Source organism: Rhea americana, unplaced genomic scaffold (assembly GCF_003343005.1).
Source record: "Rhea americana isolate MKP2758 unplaced genomic scaffold, rheAme1 scaffold_275, whole genome shotgun sequence".
Taxonomy (NCBI): Eukaryota; Metazoa; Chordata; class Aves; order Rheiformes; family Rheidae; genus Rhea; species Rhea americana.
In genome coordinates, this window is record NW_028186396.1 from 189,440 (window position 1) to 215,822 (window position 26,383).

Here is a 26,383-nt window from a genome sequence, read left to right on the forward strand (position 1 = left end):
AGGCGAGGCAGATGGTTGTCTGACCCAGCATGGCCTGACATACTTTCTACCTGGTRGTCATTTTTCCTCTACATACAGAGGGTACAATTTGCTCTAAGCACTGGTTCTAGTGGTGGCCCAAAGCGACATGAARATCAATACAGCATGGCATATTACTAACGTTCAGTCGAAAACCTGCTTGCAGTTAGGTGTGAGCAGGGAAAGCTCAGCTGTAGGCAGTCAATTTTGTCTAACCTTCAAAATGAAAATGAATTACATAGCTTCAGGAGCTATGATAGCTTCAGTCTGTCAGGAGGAAGGGTATGGTAGAAATATTTTCATGGCATCATCTGACTGCCAATATATTGTCCAGATCTGATCATTATAAACAGAGTTTTGGCTTAAGCAATGAAAGTGTATTCTTACTTAGGAGTTTATTCTGCAGTCTTGAATTGGATATAAAATAACCTGGTCTCTTGCACAATTTAGCTTTCTTCACCTGCATCCCAAAGATTTAGATGTTGTTTGATATTTGAGTAATATGAGTAATGATCCATATGAGTAACRGATCTCTGGAAGATCAAGATAGCGACTTTGAGCATTATTATTTATTTTCTTGGTAGCCTGTACTACTGAACAGATGTGATGTAGTTGAAGTGAGCAACTCTGTGCTGTCTGAAGACTGATAAATGCTGATTTTTACTGGTTCCTGGCTYATGCCCATGTGACTCCTAATCCCATGTAGGAGAAGGGTTGTTGCCACAGTTGTGTTTCTAGGTGATGGTATAAATTTTCTCCATTATAATACTCTTCAGAGAAGTCACAGGAATCACTGTGGGCAGCTGGAGGAGAAGTTGTTTTTTTATTTTGTTTTATTTTTTCCCTCTGGATAAAGATCATAAAGCAGGGCTYCATGTTCATGGAGCTTTTGTATATACAAAAAATACACATGTATGCTCTTGTGGGTGCATATGTGCAAGTGATAGAATTAGTCTGTGTCTTGTATATATTTATATGAGTGTATGCTAGAATTCAGTCCTGTCCTGCACAGATGCAGTGACCACCAGGGAAATCCAGCCTTGCACAGAGAATAATAGAATGAACATACAGATTACCTGAAAGCAGTAGCTTTTTACATCCCTGTGATCTTTTACCTATTCCTTTTTACCTCCTCATATCTTCTCCTCAATTAAGATTTTTTGCTTATACATGCTTTCCAGCCATACATATACACCTGTTTTACCTGTGTTCTTTTATGTCTGCCAAATCTTTTATTGTATTTGCCAGTGAATGTCTGACTTCTTTTGAATTAATTCTTTTGAAAAGAATGTTTCTTTTGGTTAGAAATGGGTCATATCAACATGTGGATATTGAATAGCTGAAAAGGCCTCAATTTGCTGCATGTTTCTCACTCATCATGTCTCTTTTTAGCAGAAAGTTACAATGCAGGTTTCAGCTTGATGAATTCAGATAGATCATATGTACTTGAAATACATGTACCAAAAGATATTATAAAAGTTAATGAAGACTAATCAACTTTGTATAAAATTTTTAAGCTAGGCTCTACTCTTGCAATGGTATACAATTTTTCATTAGCACATTCTCTAGTTTATATTAAATATCTTATAGAAATGAAGACATTCCCTGTTAAATTACTTTATTTGATGAAGCTCTGACTCATAATGTATATTTCCAGCGTAACATTTTGCTCACTCACCTTCATAGCCTATCTCTTGCAAAGATTGTATGTTTATAATTTTACAAAAATTCGATCTATTTAATCTATGCCTGAAATGGGTACTTACATTTTGAAGTACTRAAAAATCACTCATGGCTTTTAAAAGTGTAGGCCTCCGGGTTTTTTTCATTGATGGCAAAGTGATTTATGGATTGGCCAGATCAAATAGTAACGTATTTCCTGGAACATCAGTTTAATGATAGGAAAAATTCTCACAGTTTATGTATAACTATGTTCCCGTGGAAGACAATGAAGTTGGTTYTGGTTTGGAGTAAAGTCTTGGCTATAAAGAAAAAATTATTCTGCAGTTAGATGCTTCAGATGTGAAAAACATACAATGTAAATCACAGAATCACAGAATGGTTGACGTTGGAAAGGACCTCTGGAGATCGTCTAGTCCAACCTCCCCACTCAGCAGGGTCACCTAGAGCATGTTAGACAGGGTTGGGTCCAGGCAGGCCTTGAAGATCTCCAGAGAAGGAGACTCCACAGCCTCTCTGGGCAACCTGTGCCAGTGCTCCGTCACTCTCACAGTGAAGAAATTCCCCCTCACGGTCAGGCCGAACTTCCTGTGCTTCAATTTCTGCCCGTTGCCTCTTGTCCTGTCACATGGGACAACTGAAAAGAGTTTGTCCCCCTCCCCTTGACACCCTCCCTTCAGGTACTTGTACACATTGATAAGATCCCCCCTCAGTCTGCTCTTCCCCAGACTAAACAGGCCCAGTTCTTGCAGATGTTCCTCGTAGGGCAGCTGCTCCAGCCCTCTGATCATCTCCGTAGCCCTACGCTGGACTCTCTCCAGTAGCTCCGTGTCTCTCTTGTCCTGCAGAGCCCAGAACTGGACACAGCACTCGAGATGAGGCCTCAGCAGGGCTGAGTAGAGGGRCAGGATCACCTCCCTCGACCTGCTGGCAACACTCTTCCCAATGCAGCCCAGGAGACCACTGGGCTTCTTTATTTTTCCAGGAGGAAAGGTATATAATCTTTTCTTTAGTTATGTACCACTACTTGGTATTTTCAATCACTGAAGGTCACTAAATGGTTTTAAATATGTTACATGGGGCTGGTGTTTTGCAGGAGAGCAGCTTGTGAGTAGCTTATGTATGTTAGTGTTTAGAGCAGATGTATCACCAGATACTAGTAAATTTCTAGAGATTTGTTGGTGAATTTAAATAAATTAGGGGACCATCTGTTACACAGGCTTATCTTTAGGCTCCTGAAGGCCAATCTTAACACYAGGATTATTAGAGTTTGTTCAAATGGCTATGGATTATAGTTATACACTGGAGAGATGAAATGAGTGATATAATTTACTCCTGCTTTGTAYGTCTGTTAAGACTAAAATCCTTAACTAATTTTTCCTCTTCTTTTAGAAATGAACTGGGCTAATTTGAGTACATAAAGAAAGATGAACAGATTATTAATCTATTTTTGCACATTTTTGCTGAAATTTCCTAAAGATTTTACTGAAAATTGTTCCTTTTAGGACATAGAGAAACTCRGTGATAGTAGTTTTTTAAAGCTGATGGAGAAACTTCTTTGAGGACATATTAGTATTGTGAATTAAAAGGGGTCAAAATATTGTGTTTATATCTGAACTAGCCTGCTGGCCTTTCTATTTTGCTTGCAAGTATTTTATTAATTTATAAATGAGACTCTTACAAAAGGGGTTCAATCTAGTTATAACTAGGGAAGTAAGTTGAACTTACAAGTACAGCTTGAAAAAAATTACTGGTTTCTGCTACCTCAAGAATTAAGTTGGCCAGTAAAGGAGTAAAATAAGAAYATGTTTTTGACTCTTTTCCAGAAAGAATGATTCTAGTGACTTAAATCAGTAAAATTATTCCGTATAGTATTTAATTTTAATAGCATTCTTCAATAGGTTCAGAACTGATTTTTGATCATAGAAATATACTATCAGGGCAGGGATAAACATGGCTATGTTGAGTGTTAATACAGCTAGGRGAAATAGGTGTGTAGAATAACACAGACCTAAAGCCACAGGTGAATGCTTGCAGCTGTTTAAACAGATGTTGTACTCTGATTCTARTATTGCTCACCTTGTACTAGACCCCAGCATTTACTGACTTTCTGTTTTTAATCTAAGGTTCTCTCTTCTGTCTGAGATATGATGTACTGCTTTCATGCCACACTTTTCCCCTGAAGGGGGTGTTTCTTTCCCTGCATTGACTTTCCTGTAGTTATTTGATTCATTGTCTTTGTAGGTTTGTTTTGCTTATAATTACTTTTCCATCTCACTAACTAGCTAGTTTTATATTCTAGTATGTTTAGGCCTCCTCCTCTGTTTTACAGCCTTCATAATTTCAATCTGAAAAATGAAATGTGAGAAAATATAACAGAATATCTACACCAAGATACATGTTTGGCTGCAAAAGGGTTGCTGAGATGATTTGTAGTGTATGTGGGACATGCAGTGAGAATACTCTGACAAGGCTTTAATTTACACCTATCTAGACCTTCTCTAAGATATGCTTAGGTACACCAGTGTTACATTTAAAATTGATCCAAGAAATGATTTTTCATATAGACCCTTTAAATCAATGAACAGTACATAAATTACATAAAGTGTACCAATTTCAGCACCCCAATACTCTTCTTGTAATCAACAGAAAACCTTCGTTGACTTCAGTTTTGCCACATGATCTGCTAAATGGCAAAATTCAAGTTACTTAAAACTTTTCTTGAGACCACAGTGATAAAAACGGGTACCTGATAGTGTATGAGGTGATACACACTGATATGAACTGCAGATTTAAAAATGTACTTGCTCAAGAAAAACATAAAATTAATAATATTTCAGACTTTGTAACTTTGAAAAGTTTTCCTTTATGTTCAAATAATGATAGCAGCTCATATGTATTTTTCTATTCTATCACTTCAAGTCAATATTCATGTTTCCTTTCACAACTTCTAATAAGAATAGGGAAGATAAGACCAGCCTTTTCATGCTACCGTGATTAGGGGGAATGCTGTCTCGTTTGTGAAATGTCCAGTTTAAGTCTTGAGATATCCTGTAGAATAAGATAGATAATGGTTATGTAAAATCAAAGTATCTTAGTTGAAAATATTCTTTAATTTTACACATACAAATAAGTGTGTGTGTGTGTGTGTACTGTGGGAGTCTGCTGTGAAGGATTTTGCTTTGTTTTCTACCTTTTGTTTTTATCCAAAAGCCCTTATGAGCCATTTGCTTTGAAAGGCAGGGAGTTTCAATATTTTGCAAGATGGGGGTGATTCCATTAAAGGATTAGAATAATAAATTCTTTGCTGCCTTTGTTCTGTTAGCGTATTACAGCATATTTCTCTTCTTCCTTTATCACAATCTCCTTCATATTGCTGTCTACATTTTTCAGTAAAACCTCCCTCTACAATAACTGTCAAGACATGCATTAGTGACAAGGAGATGCTTGACATTTAATAAACATAAAACCAGAGTAACCTACTTTAAACTAAACTGGTAAATGGTGAAAAAGTTACTGTTACAAAAGTTAATGTGCATATTTCCTATAATCCAAACAACAGTACTAAGCTGGAATTTTATTTTCTAAAAGCTTTWAAAAAAGTAGAATTTATGCTCTGCTGACTAGGATAACTAAACAGCAACCTCAAAATCAGACAACATTATATCATTACATGGGACTTGCATTTGGCCACTAATCAATCTGTACAGCTTTTGCATCGGATTCTTTGAACCTGCTCTTTGTTTATAACTTACAGATTTATAGTGCATGTTCCAACAGTCTGCAGATCTGCAACTGTATTTTGTATTTGTAAAAGAATTGAAAATAGTTTTCCAAAGTAAGTGCTTACAGCTCTCCCAATTATGTTAAGAACATATGCTTTTTCAAAAGTTGCTTCCTTTCTTGATACAAACAACTATAAAAACTGCAGTCTGAAGATGAAAAAGATTCTGGCGGTGGAAGTTTATTTTTAAATTTTCTAGATCATATTTTCTTTCAAGGTCTGGTAATTTTTTGAGATTTATTAGCGCAGTTACCAGGTTTAGTTACAAACTGACATGAGCTGAGATTTATAGCAAAAACATTTCCCATGCGTTGAAAAGGCGACAGATACCGGTGGCTGTAAGGTTCAAGGCATCGTCCATTTTTCCATACATGACAGATTTGCTTCTAAATTTATCACCTTTTGCTAGTAAAGCGCGTGATATTCTGCCTGTGATATGTGTTTTCTTGCAAATGCGCTTCTGGTTCAGTTTCCTCGCTACTGAGACTTTTCTATTTTAGTTCCCTGGGTCACATGATCTTCCCAGCCAGTGAGAGCCCTGCAGAAGTAATGGCAACAACCTTCTTGGATAAATGTAAGTGAAAAAAACTCTTGGATTTTTTCAGTTTCTGTCCCTCACACTCACTTTAAAATGCTGCTTTTACCCCCAAATTTGCTGGGCACACCTAGTAATGCCCATGGAAATGTTTAGAAGGGTTTTTTGGTTTGTTTTGGGATTTTTCCTCTTTTTCTGACGTTACTTTTCCTTACTATGTTCCTTTTTTCCTGTATTCTGCAATGTAGTTGAGAAGCCTCAAAAAGCAGCAGAAAACAAAACAACTGCGCTCCAAGGGTTGCCTAAACTCCAGTTTAAGTTTAATAGGGAATATTTCAAGCGTAGCAGTACTTTGTTCAATTTGTGTTACAGATGGTGTCAAAAATCCTAGCTTGCAGTCCAGGAAGAATCGCTCCCTCAGCCAAAATCGATCCCTTAGGTAGGGAGACAACAGTAAACAAACTGATTTGAAATCACATGATCACGTCCCGGCCGGTTGGCTGGCGCCGAGCAATTAAACGAACTCAATTAAAAGGCAGGCGCATCCAGGCGGCAGCGCGCCGCGTGCGGGGGAGCTCACGAATGAACAGCAATACTGTACGGCGATCTCGGCTGCTACTGGGTCGTAATTACAGCGTCTGATACTTACAGCATGTGCTTGTTGAGATTGGTCGTCTTCTTCCCATCTCCGAGGCTGTTCCTGGCGCAATGTCAGTGTCTCGCCTGTCCGTTTTTTTTTGAGACAGTGTGTAAACTCAATAGGCAAAACTTACCTGGTAATTACTAGTGAGTAGTGTTTTTGTTTAGTGGACCTACTTTTTTTTTTTTTCTTGGATAAATATGACTTTCCAAAACCCCTTCTCCTCTATAGATAGATAYAAATACCTTGTTTTTCCTTTTGTATTTCATTTTTTCAAATTAGAGATGCTGTCTTTGTAGACATTACATTACATTTACATTTCATTTTCAAAGATCTGTTTTAAATTGGGAACAGTATGTGATACATGTTTGCTTCTTACAAAAATCTTGGAATTTGTATACAGTTTGAGAACAAGTGTTTGTGAAACAGACCCAGTGAAATAAGTTGGAATATTTTGGTTTCCCTTCTCAGCCTGTAGATTGGACCTCAAGTTGCATCGCCAATAGGTGCAGGGGCTATCATTGCACGTCTTTTATTTTTTGTGTGTGTTGCTGATATATGCCATAATCAGCAGGGATTAGGTGAAAGACATGTCTGCTTGAAACCTTTCTGATATTTTTGCTAAAAGTCGATTGTGAGTAGAGAAATTTCACTTAATGAATTTATTGAAGTAGAAAGAGTAGCAGTGAGGTATGTTGTTTTTTCAATCCAGTTCCTCCCTTTGTCATAGGTGAAGAAAGAAAATTCTGTGTTCAGGATTATGTGTTGGTTGAATTGCTGCAACTTAAATATTCCTACTCCCTCCTGCAGTGTCAGAAGCACAACAGCATCCAGGTGTAAATACCTGACTCCAGGTACCGAAACGAATTAGAAATAAACAGCCATCTTCTCAAATTTAGGAGCCAATCTTACTGGAATTTTTGTTTAAAAGTTTAAACTGTTCTGTTGGTTGATAAAGTATTGCATGGGCATGAGAGGAGACCGTTTACACTGCCTTAAAAAMATGCTTGTTCATAACATGATAGAGCAAATTCTAATTCAGTTTGACATAGCTAGCTTTGCGTCAAGGCTTTGTCAAGTCCAGCCTGCCCATAACTGGAATTTTGAGACATTACCTTCAGAGCTGGAATCTGTGATGCCTCCTGCTGTTTAGCACTAGGGCTTGTGAGCACGACCCCCCAGACTGACAGATGTGCCATTTTTTCTGTGATAATCAGAGAAATCACAACCAGGAAAATACAATGAATTAAACTAGAGGATCTGCCTTATCACTTTTCTTGGGTTTTTTTGTRTACTGGTTTATTCTTGCTTAACGGTCTTCTATATTTCTTAAACATAAGAAAAAACTTCTTTATTCTTTTTTTAACCCAATGGGCTGTGGCCCTGCTCTGAGCAGGAGTTAGGCCAGGTGCTCTCCAGGGGTCCTCTCCAACCTCAGCCACTCTGTGATTCTGTGAAAAACTCCCCCCGCAATTTGGAGGGGYGGACAATGTTTTTAACTTGAGGGGAGATCACAAGTCGCATGTTGATCTGAATCTTAGAATGACACTCTCGTACTTTAGACCTGATCATTTTGCTGYCTCGAGTCCGTCATTAATCATTCCTTTGGAGTGATGGCCACGTATGTCTTGCTGGCACTGTCTCGCGCAAGCCATCTGACATGTCACTTATAAGCAGCTGCAAGCAGTGAACAGGGTTTCCTTTTCCCCTCTTCATCCTGGCTGTTCAAAGCTACTCTTGATCCTCTGGGCAGCAGATTCTTATCCCATTTCTTCGGTGCGCTGTCTCCTTGGGCACTGCTGTGCAACAYGCAGAGCAGGGAGGAACCATGGAGAAATGAACGTAGCCATTTCTCTCTAGCTYTTCATGACCGTAAGCTTTACTGTCTGGAAGCAATTCCAGGGTGGTGGAGATAACTCTGGAGATGGCAGCAAGACGTTGGCAGAAAGAGAATGAGGAAAATAAAGGATGAGACTACTACAGGAAAAGCATAAATAGGAAGWGGAGGGTCAGAGCCCATGTGCGCTAGCTTCTTATAAATGTCTTATCGCTGTACTTGAACGCAGTATCTTACTGTAGTAAGGAACCTCTGGAAACTGAGGAAGTGATACAAGAGCTTGCAAAACAAATGCCAAGATGTGTGAAAGGAAGTGAAGAAGCAAATGCCATGGAAGTCTTTAGTGGCTGCAGAAAATTTTAAGCCCCAAACCCATATAATGTAAATGGAGTTGTACTCTAGCAGTCTTGTGACTGATGCAGGGAAACATGAGATGATTTGGCAATAAATAAACRAACAAGAACAGTAAAATGTGAAAACAAAGTTTTAAATGGTTTTATGTTTCTCTCTATATATGTATTTACACACACACGTGTATATAGAGACACATACACAAAAAAAGTAAAATGTACTTGCCAAAAATTAAAGCATAGACAGTTCATTTAATTCCACTCACATTGACATATAAACAYGAATTTTAAATTAAAATACCAAATGGTAATAACGTGACTTATGTTTAGGGAAGGTGATTGTTATCTTTTCTGCCATAGTGGTGTAGGTGATGATTTTGCTTAAATATTGTTTAGCTTGATGAGACCTAAATACTTTCCCTCAATGACACTGTTGACACAAAACCAAGTTGGTATTAYTGTGAATGAATTCAAACTGGAGTGGGAAATGGAGAATCTCATGGATGATTGCTTTTCATCAGTGCAGTATGGTTCAGTTTTCCAAAGGAAGGTGTAGGCTATAAGACATGTCCCTGTTTATAAGAAGTGCAGTGAGTTTATAAAACAGGTTATGGGAGGCAAAGGCTCGGTAGCAAGGATTACACTCCGTGACTCAGAATCTCATTTCCATTACTGCTAAATAGTGTTACTGGAATTTAAACTCACTATTTTGTTCTGAATCAGGCACAGCTTAAAAATATGACCATATTTTTTTTTTTTCACCAAATTGTTTCACTTTTTTTCCCCCCCTTTTTGGAGAGCAACGCTGCAGATGAATGTGAAAGAAATTCATGCTGTACTTTTCTGTTGAAGGATATGAGCATTTGATTTCTGCAAATATACTGTGATCCTCTTTATTCATTTTAGGAAAAAAATAACACATTCTGCAGAGCCAGTATCTGTAACAGCTCAGTTTTCATATGGAACATTCGGCTCATGCTGGAAACTAGTCTGAGGAAGAAAATAAAACTRGATGATAAGATTTTTTTAAAAATACAAGCTATTAAGCTCTACAAGATTTATTTATTTATTTTTGGCAAACACTTRCATATTATAACTTTTCAGATTTGCAGATCTCTTTGATCTGGAAAACCCCCCTTTTTCTTTATGGTCCTAAGTTTACTTAAGTAATTTCATTTCTAATTCTCTGGAGCTATAATTTGGGTTGTTTCTGCTATCTTGTTTTTTCTCCAATAGTTTCTGTTGTTACCATTATTTACTRCAGAAGGTAGATCAACAAATAAAAGGACAGACTTTTATCAGTTCTCCATTTAAGACACTGAAGTCTAAATGATAAAAGTGATTTTTTTTTAAGTAACAATCTTATTTTTCAAAAGTATATTTTTGTGGGGGTTAGTCTATATTTGTACTAGTGTGAAAATTTTACTARTTATCTTGGTGAAAAAACCTACTGTTAAGAAAAATATCCTTTATCAAGTGGTTGACTGTCTTAAAAAAAAATGAATCACTGAAGAAGAAAAATCTATGAAGAAGTAAGTCTAGAATTACATAGATATGTTTAAAACATTTTATTTTTTGGAATCCAATTAGATTTCTGTATAAAAATAGTAGTTTTGTGTTTACTAAAATCCAAATAGATTTCATTCACAATTGTTACGGCTTTCAATAGCACAGGAGCGCGTTCTGCATGAACAGTCACAGGCCAGATCTGTCCAGATAGTCTGTGGACTATCTTAACTCTCTGCTTCAGTCTTATATCTTGTATGGCAGCTAAGCACATCGTGAAGCCAAAATTGCTACGATTTGAATTTGCCATTTTTTTTCAAAGCTGTTGTCTTGACATCCAAACCCAGAGAGAACTAGAATCTGCTTTGGATGTTGTCTGGTCTCTGAAAGTTTGTGGATGACTCTAGGTCAACTGCTTTATACTTTTACCTTGAAAGTTCTTCAAGTAGAGATACAAAAAAACAGATATAGTTTTGTAAAAAAGATCACGGAGGGTTTTTTCATAGTGTAAATAAGTGTTTCATAGCTGGGTCTCATTCTATCAGTATCACCAATTTTGAGGTAATGGACTCAGTATTTGTGGGCTCACCTTGCTATATTGTTATAAATCATTAACCTGGTTATTCCTTTGAAAAATACCATAGATCTCAGACTATACCACTGCTCACTACATGAATATACCCACAGCCGGTGCCACACCACATCCCTACTGTCTCAAGAAATCATTCTGCTTCTGCTTGCATTAACTACCTCTGGTTTTGTCTGGAGGGCTTTTTCAGTTCAGGCGTTGACATCTTGCTTTTGGATATGAAAGTAGTACTGCAGTCTTGATTTCACATGGTTATTAGAGAGCTGATGGCACATTTCACAAGAGTAAGGAGTGATATATTTCTGTCTCAGCCAGTGTGACTGTTCTATTTTGTCAGCCTAAATTCATCCTGCAATTTGAACTGGATACGTTTTGGATGTATTTGCCTCTTGTCCTAAACTGTTGCATATGTTACTGTTTCCTGTCAAGCAGCTCTTTTGCAGCAGACATGACTGCATTTGATGATGTTTCCATATATAATGACTGATCACACACATATGTTTGCACACAAACATGTGCACACACACATACTCTTTAAAGCAGGCAGACATTAATGGCATCACATAAATGCAATTTTACAATTACATGGCACGTGAATCTTATGAAATCATAATTATTTCATTAACACCTGATTTGTTTAGGTAATCTTCCTCTTGATAAAGCATTCCCTGTTGCTCAGTGGCACAGTTTTGTATATATCACAAACAACAAAAGAGTAATTTAGAAAAAAAAATGTTGGGAAGGTTGGCACATATGTGATAGAAGATTACTTTCATACTTTATTTTGTCACAAGACAAAGGGCTATTTTTTAAAAAAATATTGAGTTGTTTTCTTCTCTTATGTCTTCTCTCTTGAAACCTAGCAACACGAAGGATGTACTGAAAAATACTAGATAAAGCTGAGTCAAGAGAGACTCAAATAAGAAACTTTATGAACAGGTGGTGAGTCAGTTGTGATTTTTTTAAGGGAGGAGAAACGTAAGTAGTAAAAATTGATTTTTCTTCCCTAAAGGATGAAACTGAGGCAAATAAGACAAACCACGAAGCAAATTTTGATCTTTGGTAAATGAGATGGCTGAAACCCAGAGAAAACACTGGACAATTCGTTATATTCCAGGCAGAATTTTTATGCTTGGGAAGTGTATGCGTTATGAAATGAGCCGCTATCAGTTGTCCGTTCTTATAAAGCCCTTCAACCCAACCTGCTGCCGCTGTAAAATAACCGGGGTGCTCTATTTTAGCAAACGGTGGACTGTTTGAGGGGAAAATGCCTCCTGCTTGGATATTAGCATAGGATGGGGCCTGTTTGTGGTGCTGTCCTGTCCCTCCCGGGTGAGTTTGCAGCCGCCGGTGTCTGGCGCCCTGTGAGCCTGGAAGCTCTGCGGCGGGGGAGTGGGGGCCGGGTGTCCCGGCTGGTTGGCAGCGGCACGTGGCTGCCCCTGCAGAGCGGGCTGGGCCCTGTCACGCGCGTGGTTTGAGACTGTGCAACGGACCAGTTGTGGGTTCAAACCGTCATGTCCCCATCAGGGGCTGAAGTGTCCTTGGTATGCCTTTGGAGCACAGATTCTAGCTTAATTTGCCCCCAGAGGAATCTAGCTTACCTGCTCCCCAAGTGCTCGGCAAACCAAACCAACCCGACATTGGGGGAATCGCTTCAAAACCTTACTCTGGCACTGATCAAAAATGGTAGCATAGACACAACTTGGTTTCGTTAACTGATGGCCTTCTTTGTGCCAGCCAACTAACCAAGCACTGATTTGTTTCAGCACTGAATCTGCTTCAGCTAGTCAAACCACTGCTTGCAAAAGACCAGGCCTTCATTCGGGCCCCTGTATCTCTACACGTAAAGCCATCGCTGCTGTCATAGAAACATAACCAAAGAGAAAAGCAGGCATTTTTGATAAAAGCGGAACATTCTTTCTCTCTCAGAAAAATACCTTATATCTAATTATATCTCTAGTGATAGAAGGGTTGTGCACATGACTGAGTTACCGTTAGTTATCTCCAAGGCTTTCTGCGTCCTCTCAATCTAAAGGGAGAAGCAGAAATTTCCTATGGCATTAAGCGGAAATTTATTTTTGTGTAGGTAATGCACTATGACGTACTCCTCCAAAAATACAAGTCACCGTGCATCGGCTACATGCTGGTAAGTTTCTGCTTTAGTTTAGCTTATTGAATCCAATCCAAGTTGGGCAGCTAACTCAGTACTGAGCTGTCATAGCAACCAGATTGTGTAATTTGTTCACAGTGCTTATCCACATTCGTCTTAAACCCTAGTTTGGCTGTTTTTCCTTTCTCTTATGGACAGGCTGATCTAGAGCTTCACTCCTCTGACAATTTGGAGTCTTGTAATTTCCATCCTAAATTTGTTTTCAGTGAATTATTATTCTGCCAGCTTTTTTCCTTTGGCTTAAATACATCTTTCACCCCTTGGTGTTTATGCCCAATGTTGCATTTATAGAGATAGTAGTCCGATTCCCTCTCATCTTTGTTTTTTTTAAATCTACATAAGCCAAGTTTTTAGCCTCCATTTGTTTAATATGTTCTCCACTCTTCAGAACTTTATTGAATTGCAGCTGCAATTCAATTTATCATCTAGTCATTTAATGTTGTAAAGTCTTTTTACAGTTCGTTGCCATTGGCCCTTAGCTTTACTATCCTAACTTCTACCATCAGAGAACTTTGTTGCCCAACTGTTATTCCCCTTTTCCAGRTCACTTGCAAATATATTAAATAGCACTGGTACAAATAAAAAGACTTCCCTCATGACCTCCCTCCACTGAAAAAAMCCCCTAATCATTAGTGCTTGCCTTTATGTCCTATTTTTTAGCCAATTATTTAACTCCATGGGGACCCTTCTATAGCATCTCACTTTCTCTGAGTATCCTTGGAGCTTGCTGCACTACTTATGGAAATCCAAATAAATTTAATTATTTCCTTCCACATTTGTATTGACTCCAAATCAACTTCTTTTTACAGAAGCTTCCATGATGACTCTTCAAACRTTGTATTTATAGATGATCTAATTGTGTTCTTGGTGGCAGTTTTTGTCAGTTTGCCTGATAGGGAGATATCTGGGCACCAATTCTTAGCTACCTTAGATTTACCGCTCCCTTCCTCTTTCTTTCCTGAATCCTTTTTGAAAATTGGCATCCCATTTTGCCTCCTTCCTGTCTTCTGATACTGAGAATGTCACCCTTGAGTTCTTCTAAAACTCCTATGTGAATACGAGGTGGTTCTGGCGACTTTTTATTCTCTTTGTTGGTTCTTCTATAACCTCTTTTACTGATGCTTTCGTTTCAGACAGATCCTTCAACAGCACCCCTTAAGAAAGGTTCTGTTGTATGAATTTCTCTTAAGGTCCTCATTATGAGCATGGATGCAGAACTTCATTTAATTTGCCTGCCATAGGCTTACCTTCTCTCAGTGCTCCTTTTATACCTTTACGTGTCAACCCTGCAGACACTCTGGCAAACTTCCTGATTTACTGTACTTAAAACAAACAACAACAACAAAGCCTGCAAGTTACTTCTCAGGCTTTTTGGCCTGTCCTATTGCATTTTTATATTTAATCTGCCAGATTTTTATTCTCTCTTCAATTGTCCTAAAGACAAGAACTTCAAGAACTACTTCAGATAACCTTCCTATATTGGAAGTTAGCTGTGTTGCTTTTGCCTATGTTTGTTCTGTATCACTCAGTTTATTCTGTGCACTACCTACAAGCATTTTGCTCTTCTGTCTGCACAGTTGGTAGATCCTTTCTAACAACTCCTTTATTTCTATGCAATTCATATTTTTCTAATCAAATAGTATTTTAGGGGATTTATTGGCTTTGCTTGCTCCTACATAGATACTGTAGGATACAGTATCCATACATAGATTTAAGTACATTATGACTGCCCTTATATGTTTGCTCTTTGGTAGCAACATTTTGCACTAGGTCCTTCACACAGAGGACAATCAAATTAGTGTCTGCTTATCTTGTGTGTTGCCCATTTAGCTGCTCCTTGAAGCATTCTTTTACCGTGTCTGAAGGTTTCGTTTTGCMGTTGTGCCCTAATGTGACAGATCAATATGGGAGCAGTTGAAGTCTACCAACRTGATTTGACTCTGAAGTTTTGGAATATATAGCCAATCATCAGCTACAGCCTTCTCAAAGAAATCAGGAATAGCATGGGCATACTGGCTGTTCCTCTCAGAGCTGGATTGTTTTAATATGCTAGCTTTTAAAATGTATTCTAGCTAGTACTCTAGCTTTTCAAAAACTTCTTCCTCTTCTTCCCTAAAATAATGTTATATAGCTGAATATCCCTCTACCAAGTAAATTTTTTGACAGCTACATTTTCTGTTTCTTCATTCATTCTAAATATACCTTCTTAAGTTGTGCTGTATTATGCATCTCCTGTGTTATATTCTATTAATATATTATGTTCTAAAATATGCCAGCTAAATATGCCCTAGTGATTTTATTTTATTAATTGCTGATATATTACTAGCTCAGATCTTTTCTTCTTTTCTGAATACCTTCCAATCTGACAATATCTTTCTGCTTTATGTGGTGTCCAAGTTACTGAATTTGATATGCTGCAGCAGAGATTCTGTGTATTTGAAGAATGTATAGGCAGAGTAGAAAGAACTCCACTTCTTCCTCGTGTGCTTGTGGCCATCTGAAGGAGCCGGAAAAGCCTCACCATCAATTAGACAGCCCTCAGCCTTGGTACCGTTTAGATTCTTCATGTCTTTGTGTGCTGCAGTCTACCTCAAACAAGTTCTTCTCCCCTTGGCTCTGGTTTCTCTTGGCATCTGTATGGAGTGAGGACTTTCAAGAGACATACCATGCAACATGTCGTTTCTTCTGTAGCATTGGCATTATGGAGAATTTTCACAATATGGGCGCAAGCCCTTTGCAAACTTGTTTTCAGAGATTACGTACTTGAAAAGAACTATTCTGATAACCTGGGCTGACTTCCTGTGTAGCACAACCTATAAGACCTCTCTGAATTATTTTATTTTTGAAAGTATATGTGGCTTAGGAAAAAGAAGTCCTCTTTTCTGAGAAGCATAGAGTAGTTTTCTAATGGCCAATTATCTGTACTGTTAAAATGTGCTATTTATTTCTGGTCTTTATATGTATTACCCTGTAGACGTTGCATTAATGAGAAGTAGAGGCAAATGTGACTCTCTTTTCGTTATTTCCTGACTGAGCAACATGCATGAGGACTATTGTGGCCCCATGGCCACGGGGTAACGCTGACAGCTGGTGTTAGCTGACTGCCCCTACTCCAAATCTTTGTAAGTTGCTTCTCCTCAGTCAGAGCGCTCTGTCCAGCGAATGGCTTGAATTTTTTGTTCCTAGGTATGCTCGTATACTTAACTAYGGTGGAAATTTTGCTGTTTGCCTGAGGGCAGGTTATAAAACAAATTTTTTCTATCATTAAAGGCATATTATTCCTCCAAACATTGCATTTTCTATACATCTCTGTGGAACCCCAGTAGGACATGCTTGGAGGGTCGATGTTTCTTTAATATGTGATAATTTATTTTGTTTCATATTTTTACCTTAATCAAATTGTCAGACTGTTTCAGGATTTATTGAAATCATAATTAATGTGCAGAGGAGTCATTGGCCAGCTCTCGTAAATCTTTCAGGAAATTTTTTGGACATGGTAGATGAAAAAATTTAATATCAGTAATTGCTGGTTAACATTCTTGTGAATTGTTACAAGAATGGAGAGTAGTACAGTATCATCTGGCTTCTCCTCCAGAACAAAAACAGATTTAATGAAGGATATGAATGCTCCTGTGGTGKTTTTTTTTTCTCATTGCTCTTATTGAGAATACCAATGTTTTGCCTAAGAACTCTCACCTGGGAATGATTTACCTGAAAATAGTCTGGTGCTAATAGCAGGATTGCTTTCTTCTCCTAAATATTTTAGGAAACTGCCTTCATTTCCTTAACTACTGCCCATAGTCTTCTTTTTATGTCACTTTGTTTCAGTTTTTAATTTTCTAGAATTCTTGAAGTAGTGTCTCATACTTGGTTCACTTTAGGAATATATTCCCTGCAGATACTTAAGCTTACAATTATGATTTGACAATCTAAAGTTTTATTACCTCGGACTATTACTGAATTTATAATTTTTCACTTGTTGTTCAGTCTCTAACCAAATTTGATTTTCTCCCCTTTTTTTTCCTTGAACAATGGTATTTTGTTGAATTGTAGTTTTTTCAACAGCTAGTAATGTATATGTAAAAAAAGGTTTTTCAAATTCTGTTTGTATTTTCTGGGAAAGTGCTATCTCTAAGTGCTAACTTAGATGTTTTCAGGTCTGTGAATTTGTCCCTTTTAAAGAAGAAGGGGTATGTATGTGTACATAACTTGTTTGTAATTGATGCTRTTTACACATTATTGCCATCCAATTTCTATCATTTGCATCCATGTGATTATAGACACTGTAATTAAATGATCGACACTCTTTTTTTGGTCAAATGATAAGGAATTTCCCTTGGTTTGGTCCAGCCATTTTTGAATTGAGAAATTATTGTGTATGATCTTTAGACTACTCAAAGATTCATTACTAGGATATATTCCTCAAAAAGAAGCACTCACTGTGGTCTTCTGCTGGCCTTCTTTCTTTCTTTATTGCTCTTTCATTTGTTACTATTCTTTTCTTCTCAGTTTTTTAATTCCTCAGTCTTGCAAAGCATATTATTAACTTTATTTGTGGTGTTCCTCATATATTTAATAATATACTTGTTAAAAACATAAGAGCTTTTCTGGACGTAGGCCACAGTCCCTGTTGCCTTTTTTATTAGCACTTTTATCTTGCTTTTCACTTTCTTATCCTTCACTCTTCTTTTTATATTATTTCCTTACCTTGTCTACACATCCCACATCTCTCATGCAATTTCCCTTCTTGGCTTCTCTCCCTAGCCCTCCCTTTTCGTTCTTTTCCATCTCTCCTCACAGTTTCTGGCTCTGAAGAATGAGTTAGAGTTATGTTATCAAAGTTACTATTCTGGGCACTGTATTCATTTACAGTGTCTTATTAGTATTAAAACCAGCCTATTGTATTGAAAAAAATGACTATACTTTGAAGTGATATGTACATCAAGAAAGATTAGGAATGCAATAATTAATGCTTTTTTCTTTCTTTCTTTCTTGTCCTTCTTTCTAGTCTAACTCCTGGGTTATAATACTGTAATTAAGAAAACTATGTAGATACAGTGATTGATGTTTCCTTGATCTATTCCCCTTCATGGAACTGTTGATGCTGCTGTCCTAAAAAAGCAGTTGATGGGGGCATGGAGGAATATTACCAGTGAAATGAAAAGCTAATACACAAAATGCACTCATGGTTCTGCATTGTCAGAGTTTATAGATTCTTGGAAAATCATTGAGATTAATGAACTTGAAGCCATGAACCTTACCCTCTTTTGGTAAACAAGAGCATTGACCTTATTTGCTAGCTGGTGACAGTTTCTTTTCCTTCCCTTTGTTCTCCTCTCATTCCTCCTTTTGCTTCTCCTTTCCCATCCCTACTTCTTCAATCCCTTCCTCTCTGCCTCATAACAGAACTGCTCTGTTCATCCTAGATGGGCTGTTAAATTCAAATAGCAAGATCTCTCCAAATTGCCAGCTAGCTTCAGAGGATGTTAGTCGGCTTTGGGAGTCATAGATTAAAATAAAATAGTTACAAAAGGACATGCTTGTTTGCTCTCAGCAATTGTCTTCACTTTTGCTTGGCAACCCGAGCAGGAAAGCTGATGTGCAGTTCTGCTGAGGGCACGCATTTCAACAAAAAACTTCATTGCCTTAGTTGATACAGATGTTTCAGTCTGTGAGGTAAAGACACTTCCCCAGTGTGTTGTGTTTTGTTTTATTTTTGCCCTGTGGGTTAGTTTATAAGGTAATGTGATGCACAGCCTAATCAAGACATACGGCCTCCTCCATCCCAATGAAGGATTTCTTGCAGACTGCTGGCAAGCTCTTTCCTTCTGCAGAATGTAACATAGCAAATGCTTGTGAAGAAAACCTGAAGCAATGCTGCCTGACAAAAAAGTTTTCTTTCCCCTGGAGGCAGGGTGAAGTAAAGGAGGAATTTAACACTGCTACTAATGCTGGCRTACAAATCCCCTGCCAGAGCACGCTTGAGCTTTGCCTAGGCCAGAAGGCATATTCAGCTTTGCTGTAGTCAGTTGTAATGCCCAGACTGGAGCAGTGTCAGATACGTGTTTCCATGCTATTCTTCTTGAATGTGAGTTTGCAGCTGCCGCACTAGATGCATGGTTCAGAGGAAGCTCTTAACGTTTAGTCTCTTGGCTGATGACCATAATACTGACAGTCAGCACTTTTTCCCTTTCGCTTATTTTCTTCTGTCATTATCTGTTTTATCTTTTCGTTCTTTTTCCCTCCAGATTCTAGCCTCTGCACTATCCTTGCATTCTCTCTGCAGCTTCTTAGCTGGTGGTGTTGTCATGAGTTGCCACCCTCAACTTCACTTTCTGCTCTGCATGCATGCTGCTCCCTGACTCCTTCATGGAAGGTCCTTACTCCTTCCAGTGACAGGGGCTCTTGGTGGCACAGGCCATTCAGAGGTCTCCCTGAGGTGTGCAGCTACCAGCTCTGCAGCAAATATTAGTGGTGGGAAGGTTTGCATAAGCTGTCTTGAGCAGGGAGGAGGAGCATGACCAGAATATTTTTAAAATATTCAGATTTCTCAGATGATGAAAAAGCATCTGAATTTTCCCCCCAATCTTAAGTGGCTCAGGAAATTTCAGTTTATTTCATGGTTCAGAGGTAGTTTTGATTACAGAAGTATTTTCAGATTGAACAAAGAAGTTGAAGGGAGAATTCAGCTAGATTTAACAGCCCTAAATTTCTGCAGCTTATTCTCACTTCAAAGTAAGTCTAACTGCCATAAAATCTGTGTCAAAGAAAGCAAACACAAAGCTGTGATGTGTGTAATTATCTTTGAAGTGACATTTTTTCTTTGGAGAAAAACTGCAGACTTCTCTGAGTCTGACCAAATATTGAGAAAGACTTAGGTTTTCATTCTATAATAAGTATATTCATATTTATGTATATTCATATAAAAATATTCATATATATAAAATGAATGTGACATTATCACAAAGATAATATCATATATCAAGAAGTTCATTTTAAGAGGTACTGCTTGCTTCTCTCTCCCCCTACTCTGATACATCTTTTATTTCAGACCTGAAAGTGTATTTTGCTTTTGCTCTGAAAAGGTATACTCAAACTGCTGTGTTCCTTGGATATATTAATTTAGTGTAGGTTTCTATATGTTTTACTTATGTGACTAAAAGGTTGCTCTTGCACCTTAGAGTGATTTCAGTATAGCTTGTTCAGCAAAACCCTATGAGCTGGGCAAATATTAAAGACTAGTTCAGGCAAGTGTTTCTAAACTCAGTGACTCAATCACTATGATTGCTACTCCTGCAGAATCAGGCTTCAGACTTCGCACAGATACTTTTGTAGACCTAACAGTTGTTACATGAACTATTAGAAAAACAGACATAGGCAATTCCCTGGTGGTTGGGGAAGTGGGAAAGGTGGACAGTGTCACTCGTTTAGTACCTTTCACAGATTTTAAATTGGCATGCTATTGCTGCGCCTGTGCACGCTCTCCTGGTGACACCGAAGGTCAGAGGTGTATAAAGAGGAAGCCTTCATTCTTTCCTTTACAAACAAAGATCCCTTCTTTCTCATAGCAGAAATTTGATTCATGAGCACATCAGCTTATATATATATATATATATATATATATATGTATTTGTATGTATGTATATATATATATGGGCAAATAAGGAGGCTTAGTATTTTAACTGAATTATTCATTAATTCAGTAGCAACTTGTTTCTTCTAAAGGTGACTGGAGACATAGTATTGTTGAGTGTAAAGAGTCTGAGTGCTTATAAAATCTGGCCCAAGAGAGACATGCTGTCTTTGTTTTATTTCTTACCTCTATGTAAACCTGCCAGAACTGGAAAATTAGAAACGGTGAGAGTACAGAAAGGGACAAATGGAAGACATAGCTCTTCACTTCGGAGAGGGGAGGAAGTAGAAAAATTGCAAATATTTCAACAAATGAAAAAAAAAGTTGTTATATTTGGGGAAGAATATCAAACCATCACTCAAGTTTACAGTGGACAAAATACTGATTAAAAAGACAGGTCCTTGGTATAGTGTGATCTGGATAGTTTGGTTATTTTAGTTCAAACAAACAATTCATGTTTTCTTTTGGCCACAAGTAGGGATTAGTCCAGAAGCAAAGAGCATAGGCTCATCCTTACACACTGTGGACGTCCTGCATTAACAAGGAGTGAAGCAGAATAGCAGCAGGTCTATAAGGCAGGACAGCTGGTGCTGAGGAACCTGACCTCTGTACTGTCGGTGTTTCAGAGGATTTTGCTTTGGAATAACTCTAGTCTGGCCCTGTAATCAGGGCTACCCTTTATTTGTAGGAGAGCATTCAGAGTGCTCCAGGAGAACATCTTCTGGCTTAGGTTCTACCAAAAGGAATCTGGAACATAAACAGTGACAATTTATTGGTTTGTGTATATGAACAATAATTTTATAATAGAAATCTCCTTAAGATAGCAGGTGAAAATACTAAAGTCAAAAAACCTGGACATTCCTCATTGCCGTGTTTTTTCTTACTTAGGCAGGGGTAGCGCTAGATAGCTGTTATACAAACCTTACTTAACGAATATTGATAGATTCTTTAAATGTTCACGCTGATGGCATTATAGTAATGCAAACTATTGCTGTCTGAGTACTACTGGGCCCAGTTGTTTTATTCACAGATAAACACTTGCATATTTTTACAATATGCCTTCAGTTAGTTTTAAAGGACTTAAAGTTATTTGAAAAAAAGTTTCTGTATCAAAATTCTCCACAGATGAGAGCACTTGCTGTACAGTTTTTCTGAACATTTTCATTTCATTTTCATTTTCAAATACTGAAATTTTCACTGAAAATTTTTCTTTCCAACCATCCTTRCTTGTTTTTTCCCTGCTGTTGCCTGTTCGTTTGTCTAGGTCCCYGTAGCAACATCTTTTACTGATGGAAAAATAGCAATGTTTTCTGTAGTCTTACTGTGATTCAATCAGAAATGAAATTTACTYGACAAAGCATTTAGGTTTTCAATACCACTATTTCTTCTGTTTTCCTAAATATTCCATATCAGGTTGATCTACAAATCTTTCATTTGTCTTCTTCATAGTTGTTACTGCAACTKTAGTTACAATTAAGAATGTAGAAAAATATAGTCATCTGTATATAGTAGCATCTCTATCTCTGGACTTGATGAAGGATGTCTCCTCCTTATATTTTGTACAATCGTATATTATAGTTTGCTATCTCTAGAGAAATCACTTTGCATCTGTGGAAAAACTATGTAACAAAAAAACCCGCTCAATGACAGTTCACAGTTCTCTCATTTCTCTCTTTAGAAATTCTCTGTAACAAGCTTAAATTTATTTTTGCAACAATTCCCTTAATTTTGGAGGCCAGGGGGTGCTATAGGTATATGCATTATAATCTATGTAAGTTTAGTAGTCGCCGCAGAAGCCTCATAAAACTTACTGTATATTTTACAGTTGTTCTGCATTCTAGATGTTTTGTTTCTTAGGTAAATTCTTTCCGTGGCAGAAGCAGTGTGTATGCGTGCATGTTTTGACTAGACTTCACATAGGTCCTTGGATTTCTGTTATTGTCTATATATGTGAATCTTACAATCTGAGTGAGTGAATGGATAAAAGGAGCTCAGCCCTGGGAGATGATGAACCTTACCCTGATAATGTGATTTCCTTTGTTAAAGAGCAAGGACATGCAGTATGGTTTGAAGTGGGGGGCAGGCATTTTATTTCCCATATACAACCCACTTAAAGAAATATATACTTACATATGTTTTTGCACTGGGGTGATTTTGAAAAAATAACTTTCTCAGTTGAAGATTTACTATTTGAAAACAAGTTTTCTTCCATTTAAATACTATGCAAGATTAAATTARTTCAAATACATATTCTCAAAAGCAGTTTAATTAGTCAGAAAATTGCTATTCTTTTTCTTCTACGCTAATCATTCAGATATATATAAGCAGGAAGGAAATGTATGAGTCTAATCAGTTTTTMATAAACTGATAACACAGTGTACGTGAATGTTCATATAGCCTGAGTGCAAAGGAGACATCAGTAAATTCACAGAGATCATATCAAATCTGTTTTTCTTTGTGTGTTAGAATCTCTGATRAACTAATAATTGATTAGACAGATGGTTTGTGGGAAGTAAGCCCTGGGCCAAGGTTTTTCAACACCACAATGTTTTCCCAGAAGTGGTTATYTGAGACTGTACAAATTAAATCCTAGACTGTAGGTTTTAATTACYGTTTTATTGTAATTTATGAATGCTTGTTCTATTAATATTTTAATAACCTTTCTGCAAATCAGGTAAACTGCTTTCCAAYGGTCGGTAAAATAATTTATTTCCCACTGCCAGCAGTGTAGAATAAAATGCAGRTATCGGTCCTGTCTCCGACTTGCAAGTGAACCATGACTGCAGACACATATAGCGTGTGCTAGTTTTGTGTGCATGTGTGTGTCTGCATCTCTGTGTGTRCACCTGTGTGTATACATCTGTATTTACATAAAAGCTTTTATGATGTTTAAGTTTGTTTCAAAGGGACCTATACAGACTTTGAAGGCCTTTCACATTTATAAGAAAATTATTTTAGGTGCGGGGGTGGGAATTGGAATTGAATTTATATTTAAAAATAATAAAAGGGAAAATATTTTGGTTGCTAATAAGAATAGYCTTTAAAATACTAAAATTAATTTACATGTTTAAAAATGAATTAATTCCAACCAGTAAGACCATGGATGAGGTATGTGAATTTTGATATTGCAGGAAAAATAAGTAAGGCAGTGGTTTCACATTATGAAGGGTTTGATATTAAGGCTGAGTTGACATATGCATGCCGTACTGACAGTGATTCTCACAGATTTACTGTGTCACCCCTTTAGTAGTGCTGGCACACTGTCTATTGAATTGTACTGTAATCCAGATCAGGAAACTAGTCAAAAAAAAAAAAAAGTGTGTATATGTTTTCTTTACTCCTGGATCAGAAAACCGTACACCCCACAGACAGTTCTTCTGCCCCAGTTGAAGGAGTTGAAGGAGTGGCTTGTGATTAAGAAGGAGCTACCAGATTTTTTTTTTTTTTAACACTGCAAGTCAAGAGGAAGTTTTGAAGACATTTTGAAAAGAATAGTGTTTGTTGCGGTTACCCTATAAACATTGCTTGCCTTCCTCTTTCCTCTCTACATTTATTTTTGGAATGCTGTTGTGTATAAGAATAAGGAAGATTGTTTTTTCATCCTAKTTAATATTTATTGGCAGATATCACAACACTTCTTAGTGTGTCAGACAATGTCTGTTGGCACACGTTCCAGCAAGTTGCCTGGGAAACCATGTGTTTCCTACATTTACATTAAAGTATTTTCTCGGCTGTGAAACTGTATTTTAGAATATCAAATTTAAAGTAGGCATAGATAAATATACTTGATGCCTTAATGCTGCTAATGAGAGAGATACTTTTAACTAACTTATCAGTGACATCTTCACTAGACAAATACCTAACATCAAAGAACAAGCATGAAGACTGCAAAATTTTTAAGAACTGCTATGGAAGCCTTAATTTAAGTTTGTTGTGTATGCATAGTATATATGATCAAGTTGTCATTACATGATTGCATGACATTTCTTATCATAATATTTCTTCTTCAGGCACAGAATACAAGATGCATAACTGATGAAGTATTCCGTATTTCATCGTTATTATGTAATGTATAGGAAAGTCCTTTTTTCATCTYTGGTTTAATATAACACACAATTCTAAAATCACCGAGGCCAAGAGGRCAGTATTATTTCTAATTTAGAGATGGTGAACTAAAACAAAAACAGATGARATAAAAATAGACAACCAATATTAGTAGGATTTAGAGACATTTTAGACCTTATTTTTCTTAGGACTTAGCATTTTAAAGCACTTTATGTATACAAATCTGAAACTGAGGCATAAGTGGTAATTTTAAGTTCTCACCTCCTCTGTAAATCAGACATGATTTCTTTGGTTAGGTGTTCTGAAGGTGAAGATGTCACTGAAAATAATTTAAATATGAATAGAAAAACCCTCTTTGGGTTTTCAATAAGAACTGATAACACAGGCAGGAAAACTGAAAAAAATAGCTATGTTTTATAATGTATTTAAGTATGTAATATATTAAGTATGTATTAAGTACATATGAACTAAGAATTTCCCTATCCATAAATATGGATATGGATGACCAAAGGAAGGTGAAATCAAAACTCAGCTGAGTATACTTAAATTGGGAGAATCAGATAATTAGAGAGAAATTATTCTTGTTATTCCAAGCCTGATATTTTTATCATATAGCAAGTTGTAAATATTGCAATTATATTGCAATATAGGAATATAGGAAAACAGTGAGTGGTTAACTACAACATGGCTTCAGTTACATGCTGTGCTTTAGAATGCATTTGATGGAAAGAGGAATAAAAGAGAGGTGGTTAAGAGAAAATGAATTAAAATGAAACTCTGATTTATCAAAAGTAGATTGTGCCAGACTAACCTGATTACTTTTTTTGTGATAGTAGATTTTCTAGATGAAGGAAATAGATTTCATCAATAATAAATGGATTTATTCACTTGGAATATTGTGTAGAATCCTATTTAGCTTTGTTCAGAAAACTAATTTGAACAAGAGAATGAGCAAAAAACGTATAACCTATAATTTCAAAGGTGTTTAGAAGAAGTAAGAAAGGAGATGACTGAATTTTGTGCATCAAGAACTATAATCATTAAGTGCTATTTAAGCTAAAAGAATGCTAGAACAACTGAGACGAAAGATAATATGAAATAAGATAACATTTTAAAAATGTGTGGGGAATGAGATTCTAGAATAATTTTTCTCTGAGGTTGAGAGATTTTCTCTGATAAGAACTACATAACTTGGCCAAACTGAAGTGGAATTTCACAGAGAAGTCAGGGACCTTCCTGACACAAAGATCAGGCTTTGCTATGGTTTTGATCTCTGCTGCAAAGTACAGAATTGCATGAGATGGTCAATAACAGGTCACTGAATTTTTTAATGCAGGCAAAATGATGGGTTTCCCTTAGCATTGTCCTTGGGAACATCTCAGATTCTCCAGAAAAAAAATTAGCTTGTGCACAGCACACAAATCATAGCAATTAATTTCAGTCCAAACTKCTATAAGCCACTGAAAATATAAAAAGAACTGTTGCACAACCTTAATTACAGGCAATGTCAGAAGACTTCCTAAAATGAAGTCAAATTACTTGCATTTTAAATCAAATAATAATGTTTGTAAGAGCT

At 37.0% G+C, this 26,383-nt stretch overlaps 1 protein-coding gene across 1 annotated transcript in view; it reads left to right on the forward strand.

Annotated features, from left to right (window-relative positions):
• The first annotated feature begins 5,995 nt into the window (after nucleotides 1-5,995).
• Nucleotides 5,996-26,383, forward strand: part of ESR1 (estrogen receptor 1) — a 181,333-nt gene continuing 160,945 nt past the window's right edge. Inside the window, exon 1 of the mRNA XM_085308427.1 lies at nucleotides 5,996-6,056. Within this exon, the coding sequence (XP_085164553.1) occupies nucleotides 5,996-6,056 (61 nt within the window). The remainder of the gene's footprint in view (nucleotides 6,057-26,383) is intronic.